The sequence below is a fragment of the Schistocerca serialis genome, chromosome 7, assembly GCF_023864345.2.
Source record: "Schistocerca serialis cubense isolate TAMUIC-IGC-003099 chromosome 7, iqSchSeri2.2, whole genome shotgun sequence".
Lineage (NCBI taxonomy): Eukaryota > Metazoa > Arthropoda > Insecta > Orthoptera > Acrididae > Schistocerca > Schistocerca serialis.
Window position 1 is genome coordinate 263,360,055 of NC_064644.1, and position 9,014 is coordinate 263,369,068.

Consider the following 9,014-nt stretch of genomic DNA (forward strand, 5'->3'; position numbering starts at 1 on the left):
TGACATAATTTGGTGAAGGAGACATAGTGATTTCTGTTACACTCTTCAGACAAAAAGACTCACAATGAAGGAATTATCTGAATGGGATGGAAATTGGTAGATGTGATGTACATGTACAAACACACACATGAGCACGATTTCAGAAAATTGGATGGTCATTTCAAGAGAGAGAACTTGACAAATTAAGCAGGTCAACATATGCAGGCAGTTGTTTGGCTTGACACTGATTGATAGAGGTGCAGAATGTCCTCCTGAGGGATATTTTGTCCAACTGGCAAATCAGAGCATGAAAATCTCTGGCTGGTTGGACTACGCCTATAATGCTCAACATTCTCAGTTGGGGGAAATCTGGCAACCTTGCTAGCCATGTAGTGTTTGGCAAGCACAAAGACAAGCAGTAGAAACTCTCATTATGTTCAGGCAGGCATTATCTTGCTGAAATGTAAGCCCAAGATGGCTTGCTATAAAGGGCAACAAAATGGGGCGTGAATATTGTTGCCTTACCACTGTGCTCTAAGGCTGCTGCTGATGACAACCAAAGGTGCTCTGCTAGGAAAAGAAATGGCACCTCAGACCATCATTCCTGCTTGTTGGGCTACGTAGTGGGTGACAGTCAGGTTGATATCCCACCTCTGTCCAAAGCATCTGAAGACATGTCTTCGCTAATCGTTGGGGCTCAGTTTGAAGCAGAACTCATCACTAAAGGCAATTGTACTCCAGTCAGTGTGATTCCAGGTTAGAGATGTCTGGTCTGGTTTGGTTTAATCAAACAGTGGGAAGTCCACTATGGAATAACAACAGTATTAATGAAAAGGCTAAATCTGCTACTCACCATACAGAGGAGATGGGTTGCAGAAGGTCACAATGAAAAAGGCTACTATACATTTGAGCTTCCAGCTGATCGGCCTTTCAGACAGAAGTGTGCATGTGTGTGCTTACCCCCCCCCCCCCCCCCCCCCACACACACACACACACACACACACACACACACACACACACACACACACACACAAGCGTGAGTGAGTCAGTGAGTGAGTGGGGCTGGAGGGGGGTTATCGTAATGTAGGATACATTGGTCATCCTCATTCTGCCCATGACCTTCCGAAAGAGGGCGGAGGAGCGGACAGAGGTTCAGGGCACTTGCCCCTGAAATGACCACTACCCTGAAAGGCAGCGGAATCGGCAATGATCACTGGCGTGAGGTTGCAGAAGGCAATGGAAACTACTGCATTAAAGACACACAACATGTCTCCATAGGACACTTTGCCTGTAATTGGAAAAGTGTCATGATGATCTCTCTATTGGCAAAAGATTCTGGCATAGTCCCCCATTTGGATCTCTCAGATGGGACTGCCAATGAAGGAGATGAACATGAGAAAAAGATTAAATAATCATTGAACTGTATGCTTCCACAAGCAGCACTTCATTGTTCCCCACCCAAACCCTGCTATCCCTCCTCCTCCCTGCCCCAGTCTCCTCCTGACTCCCATCACCCAGACTGCTTCTCCCACTAGGCACAGTTACTGGCAGTCTGGCCTAAGCAGCTAGACAGTGGTCGTGTGTGTGTAAACTGTTTGCATGAATACGTTGTTTGTGTGTGTGTGTGTGTGTGTGTGTGTGTGTGTGTGTGTGTGTGTGTGCGCGTGTGTTTTGTCTAATTCAGAAGAAGGCTTTCTGGCTGAAAACTTACTTGTTTAGTAGTCTTTCTGTTGTGCCTGTCTGCGACTCGACATCTCTGCTATATGGTGATTACCAATCTGTCTTTTTCATAATATTCTCGCACAATCTTCTATGGAAATTGAACAGATCATAGCGGGATAATCAAACTGAAACTGTGCCCTGATGCTGTTTCTGTGGCAGAGTTTGCACATCTTGTTTGGTATAATTAAACACATGCCAAACAGGTGGTCATAGCTCTCAGTGACCCTTTCAGAATCATAACAGGTTGTTTGAAATCCTCCCTATTTGAATAGCTTGACCACATCACAGGAATGCAAGACTAGCATCACCTCCTGTTTGAAGAGAAATAGCTGCAAAGTAAAGAAAGAAAGAAAGAAAAAGTGGAGCAGGAGAGAACTCATTTCCTATAAGGGCACAAACTGTAACTGCAGCAAGTGAAGTTGAGGTCAAGTTTCCTAAGAGCATAGTCAACACTTGGAACCACTGCTGAAAAAGCTGGGTGGCAACTATGGAGGGCTGCAACCTATCTCCCCCCTGATTGGAAAGAGTTTCAGAAACTATGCCTCCTGGCTATGGTGCAAAGTGGATTACTTGTAAATCACTGACCAAACTGAGATCTGGGTTTGGCAAATCAAAGATTAATTCGACAGGATGGGCTTCACTGATCAAGATGATATTCAGTGTTACTGTAGAGAAGACCAGAATGTTCATCATATGCTTCACTGTCAACTGTGTCCTGGTTCCTACTTGGAAGGTGAACTTCATCGAGGAGCAGAAAATGCATTGTAAGTGGCAAAGTTCTGGCCAAAAGTAATAGTCATAATATATATGATATTGGGCTCCAGCAGTACAAGAAATCAAAAATGTTCTGTGGGATGTGTTGATGCAGTAACACACAAGAGTAGTGTTGACATGTGGATTTGATTGACGAGTTGCCTATCACTTGTTTGCATCAAATGTGGCTTGGTCTTGTTAGTTCAGTTAATTCAAAGAAACATCCAACGTGGCTAGAGCAGTATTAACAATGCCAAGGATTTCCAGTACGCAGTGCTTTCTGCCCCCCCCCCCAAAGTGGCTCCACCCCCCCCCCCCTCTCTCTCTCTCTCTCTCTCTCTCTCTCTCTCTCTCTCTCTCTCTCACTTCTGTTGCTGCTGCTGCAAGTGCTCAGTTAAGCAACAGCTTCAGGTCAGTGTAGCCATGTGTCTCTACATTGTTTGAAGAATGCCAATTCACTAGCTGAACTGCCAGTGTAAATTCTCTCTCTGTATTGGTTTCATATTGCTTTAATTTAAGTTAAAAAAAATAAATAAATAAATAAAACTTCAGTTTTAAAGAATCAATCCATGTTAATGTGTTGCGTGCTCTCCAAATAAGAAAATTATGATGGAAAGGAAAAACAATAATTTTGATATGTAAGTGCAGAATTTGTTTTGACATGGTAGTTAATTTTATGGAAGTTAGGGAGGCCTTATTTAAACTGCTCCCAATTTATGTGCTGAAGGTTTCCTGTTTTGTATCTTCACTTAAAAATAATTTGTATGTGTAGTAGGGATAACATCGTTTTTCCACCGGTCTCCAGTGCCTTTCATAATTGCCGTTCTTCCCTGCCTCCCTCCGGCTCATAATTTTTTTTTTTTTTTTCTCCCCCTGTTGTGGGCAGTGAAGGGTGAGAATAATGTAGTTTACTTAAGATTATAATTGCCAAGCCTTACATAATTTTCTTTATTGTGATTTAGTATTGCATAATACTAAACATGGTCTTCTGATTGTCATTTATTAATTCTAAATATTTCATTGCTAATCCAGGACTAAGAAAATCTATGCAGAATCTGAGGAAATACATCCTGTAGTACTTAAATTTGCTGAAAGCGAAGCAGAAGCTTCAGATAAGGAAACAAAGGGACCTGGTGCGGAACAGAAAGGAAATGAAAGTACAAAGGTGGACTCTAGTCCAGATGTGGAGACTGTATCATCAGACACAGCATCAGAGGACACTGAAGATGATTCTGACATTCCCTCAATCATACCATCTACTAACGATAGAACTGAGAGACCTTATCAAAAACAGCCACAAAAAGGTAACATATTCTCATCTTATATTTACATTAGATTAGATTAATACTAGTTCCATGGATCATGAATACGATATTTCGTAATGATGTGGAACGAGTCGAATTTTCCAATACATGACATAATTAGGTTAATTTAACAACATACTTAAGTTAATATAACAACTTTATTTTTTTGTGTTTTTTGTTTTTCTTTATTTTTTATTTTTTTTATTATTTTTTATTTTTTAATATTTTTGTTTTTTTGTTTTTTTTTCTTAATTTATATCTAAAAATTCCTCTATGGAGTAGAAGGAGTTGTCATTCAGAAATTCTTTTAATTTCTTCTTAAATACTTGTTGGTTATCTGTCAGACTTTTGATACTATTTGGTAAGTGACCAAAGACTTCAGTGCCAGTATAATTCACCCCTTTCTGTGCCAAAGTTAGATTTAATCTTGAATAGTGAAGATCGTCCTTTCCCCTAGTATTGTAGTTATGCACACTGCTATTACTTTTGAATTGGGTTTGGTTGTTAATAACAAATTTCATAAGAGAGTATATATACTGAGAAGCTACTGTGAATATCCCTAGATCCTTAAATAAATGTCTGCAGGATGATCTTGGGTGGACTCCAGCTATTATTCTGATTACACGCTTTTGTGCAATAAATACTTTATTCCTCAGTGATGAATTACCCCAAAATATGATGCCATATGAAAGCAATGAGTGAAAATAGGCGTAGTAAGCTAATTTACTAAGATGTTTATCACCAAAATTTGCAATGACCCTTATTGCGTAAGTAGCTGAACTCAAACGTTTCAGCAGATCATCAATGTGTTTCTTCCAATTTAATCTCTCATCAATGGACATACCTAAAAATTTGGAATATTCTACCTTAGCTATATGCTTCTGATTAAGGTCTATATTTATTAATGGCGTCATACCATTCACTGTACGGAACTGTATGTACTGTGTCTTATCAAAATTCAGTGATAGTCCGTTTACAAGGAACCACTTAGTAATTTTCTGAAAGACAGTATTGACAATTTCATCAGTTAATTCTTGTTTCTCAGGTGTGATTACTATACTTGTATCATCAGCGAAGAGAACTAACTTTGCCTCTTCATGAATATAGAATGGCAAGTCATTAATATATAATAAGAACAACAAAGGACCCAAGACTGACCCTTGTCAGTTAAATCTTTTGATGCTATAGCTTGTCTGCGTCTCTCTCTCTCTCTCTCTCTCTCTCTCTCTCTCTCTCTCTCTCTCTCTCTCTCTCTCTCTCTTCATTGATGTGAGACATTTTTAAAATTCTGGCTAGCTGAAGATTTGAACTTGGTATTTCTCTTTCTCCCTTTTTCAAGCATGATCCACAGTTTCCAGTGAACTGATTTATAATTACTTGTTGAGTTTTGTTTTTATCAAAATACATCTGCAGTTTTTTGGTAACCAGTTGTCTTTAACTCCAGTGGTTTATTGATGAATAACAGATCGTAAGTAAAATGCATCTGACTGTAACAGCTCATTGGATTTAGCTGTATATATTCCACAAAAAAAATTAGAGTAAAACCACCTGTGCCATATTCAGTATTAAACCCTGAAACTAATTCAGACTCCCCTTCAGCAAAATAAGAAATTAGGGTAAAACACAACCGCACTGCCGTGATAAGTGTAGACAGTGCGTGCCCTCAGTCAGTTTGCTGCCAGTAAAGGTGTTGTTGTTGTTGTGTGTGTGTGTGGTTTTTTTTTTTTTTTTTTTTTTTAGAAGTGTGGAAACTGTGGAAATCATCTTGTGAAATGAGTTCTGATTTCTGCTTGTAAATAAGTGTGATGTTGTGGGATTGTAAAATGAATGCCAATTTTCTTTTTTACAGTTTATAGTTGCAGAAAGCCAAAAAATATTCAAGAGAAGAGAGGGACTGCTAATCGGTCCCGTGTCTTCAGTTTTTTAGCATCTCTTTCTCATAATGTCCCAGAGCAACAGTCACATTCAGATGCAATTATGTACAAGAGAGAGTTTAAAAAAAGGAAAGAAGATTTGTGTTCAAAACTTTTTTGTTTCTATAATTCAGAGGTCTTCAAAAGACAGGTAATACAGTTCTCATCCTCTTTCCCTTGGTTGAGAAGTGAGGTAATTAGAGACACTACTTTCCTCACAGATATATACTGTACCTACATTCAAGAGCTAAAAGACAATATCACACACTTATTGAAAGTTGATATCGCTTAGGAAGAAAAGTATATTTGTGTTACCATGTGTGATTCAGAAGCTGACAACATACAATAATTTGTAAATTTTTAACTTTCTAATTGGAGATTCTATGGTTAAGTAAATGAAACTATGTAACAGCAAATTCAAAATTGCCATGTTAACAATATTATAAGGTGTTTTGATAATTTTGCTGTTTGATGTTGCGTTTGCATCTATCAAACACTAAAAAACACTTTTCACTTTTATCATTAGTATAAAACACTTTTTTCCTCTCACCACATTAAAATTTTAAAATGTCTTTAATCTGCTTCTGTTACCTGTACATTGTTCCTTGTACGCAAAGGAATGTTTTAGCCACTGCAGCTACAAATAGATCTGATATTCAGTCATTACAAAGATAGGGATTAGTCATCATGTTATCATAGCAACAATTGTTACTTAAGCTAAAAAAAAAAAAGATCAAGAAGGCTAGGAGAGTTTTTATTCTGGAAAGAACAGCAAAAAATCCTATTTAGACAATGAATGGGCTCTATGTAATTCCAATATGGTGGACATAATAGGAATTATGGGCATACTTTAAACTGATTGTAAATTATGCTGTGGAGAAATACGTGCTGAATAAGTGGAGTAAGAATGTAAAAGTCCCACAGTGTTTTAATAACAAAATTCAGAGATTACTGAGGAAACACTGTTGCATTCTTGGTTCAAAAGAGAACATGCAAATGTCAACAGGCAAAAGTTGGTAGAAATTTGTGTGTATATAAAAATATTGATGCTCGAAGATACAATATAATTTCTGCTGTCATACCTTAACAAAAGATCTTGCTCAAACCTCAGAAAATTTTGGTCCTATGTAAAATAACTGTGTCGAAGGCTTCTATTCTGTTACTTGTCGACCAGCCTAACGTGACGTAGAAGACAGCAAAACAAAAACTGAAGTTTTAAATTCCATGTTTAAAAAATGGTCACACAAAAGGATCATACAGACATAACATTGGACCCTCAAACTTCTGTATGGAGAACATAGACATAGTCATCCCTGGTACTGGGAAGCAACTGAAACAGCTGAAAAAAAGTAATTCACAAGATCTGTATTGAATCACAATTTGGTTTTACAGAATGTACTGTTCAGCATTCGCTCCTCACTTACATTGCATCTGTCTCAACTTTCTTGTTCAGGCAGCTGAAGATAAGCACAGCTGTTTCTTGTGTATAAGAAGGGTAAAAGAACAGACCTGCGAAGTTAAAGGTCAATATCCTCAACATTGGTTTGCTACAGAGTTCCCGATGATATTGTAAGTTCATATATAAAAACTTTCCTTGAGGCAGGAAACCTTCTTTCCACAAATCAGCATGGGTTTACCAAGCACCACTCATGCTGGAATTCAGCTTGCCCGTTTCTTACATGATATCCTGCAAACCATGGATGAAGAGCACCTGGGAGATTCCATAGCCTAGATTTTCAGGAAAGTGTTTGACACACTGCATCACTGTAGACTGTTAACAAAGTTAAAAGCCTATGGTATAGGTTCTCAGATATTTGAGTGATGTGAATACATTTTAAGTAATTGAACCCGGAAGGTTGCTCTGCATGGTGAGTGTTCACTGGAAACAAGGGTATTATCGTCAGTGCCTCAGGGAAGTGTGAGAAGACTACCCTTGTTCTCTATACACAAAAGTAATCTGACAGATAGGGCATGCAGCAGTCTGTGACTATTTGCTAATGACCATGTAGTGTATGAGAAAGTGTTGCGTTCGTCTTCGAGTGACAGTAGGATGATAAAAGCTTACTTGGATACAAATTTATTTGCTTGCTCTAAATGTGGAAAAATGTAATTTAATATAGGTAGTAGGAAAAAGTGTCTTGTAATGTTTGAATACAGTATTAGCTGTGTGTTGCTTGACACATTCATACCAATTAAGTATGTAGGTATAACATTGTAAAGTGCTAAGAGATGGAGTAAACACGTAGGGTCGTTAGTGAGGAAGGCGAACGGTTGACTTTGGTTTATTGGGAGAATTTTAGGAACGTGTAACTCATCTATAAAGAAAACTATACAGAAAACTAGTGTGACCCATTCTTGAGTATTGCATAAGTGTTTGTGATCTCCATCATAAACCCACCCCATCCAGTAAGTCTTCCCTGACTGGGGGTTCAGGGTGACTTCTCTACTCCTTTTCCTACGCCTCTCCAGTTCCTTTCCCTTCAACTCTTCTGCCGGAAGGAGCCGCCACTGGCACCCAGAGCTTGCGTAAGTAAAACCTTCTATTATGTGTGTGTTCTCATGGCGTTGCCTGGTGAGTAGACTTTTTATCCGTCCAATTACATTATAGTGTCAAAAATTGATTATTTTTGTTGTTAAATCATTCTCTGCTTATGTTTCTCCCTCCTGACTCAAACAAGGCCAAGAATCACATCCTGATTGGAAAACCAAATTCCAATGCACTAATCAAAAATATTTTGTAACATGCTAGTCCAACCTGAGAAGCCTCTTCATCCTTGTGAAGCTAGTACAACCTACATCCATTGCCATTTGAACCTGCCCCCTGTATTAAAGTATTGGTCTGCCTCTACTATTTATATCCCCCCTATACACACACACACACACACACACACACACACACTTCCATTACCAGACTGACATTTTCTTGATGCTCCGGGATGTGCCCTATCAACTGAACTTTCCTTTTTACTAAAATTGTGCCACAAATTTCTTTTTTCTCCAATTTGACTCATAGTCCAATAGCAATTGCACAAAAGGACCATTTCCTTACAGAAAGTCCAAATTTTCAGAACTGTTAATGTGTTGTATGTGGGTGCTATGTAATGTAGAATCAGTTTTCAATCTTGAGAATCCTCTGCTGACTTAGGGACACCAAAAAAAAAAAAAAAGTTGGTGCTATTGTCAGCTTTTTGTCTCTTACCCTTTTTCCATTGAGCTATTCAACAAAAAGAACTTAGACCATTGGTTTTCAAACTTTATGGGCACACAGTTCCCTTAAACACCCACAGCTGCTTGTGCACATGACATTAGACTTGAAGTGAGGGGTCAATAAATTTAAGTTATA

General features: G+C 38.4%; 1 protein-coding gene across 1 annotated transcript in view; it reads left to right on the plus strand.

The window, feature by feature from the left end:
* Positions 1-9,014, plus strand: part of LOC126412319 (germ cell nuclear acidic protein-like) — a 79,887-nt gene that overhangs the window by 47,723 nt on the left and 23,150 nt on the right. Inside the window, exons 6-7 of the mRNA XM_050081840.1 lie at positions 3,487-3,758; positions 5,608-5,822. Of these exons, the coding sequence (XP_049937797.1) occupies positions 3,487-3,758; positions 5,608-5,822 (487 nt within the window). The remainder of the gene's footprint in view (positions 1-3,486; positions 3,759-5,607; positions 5,823-9,014) is intronic.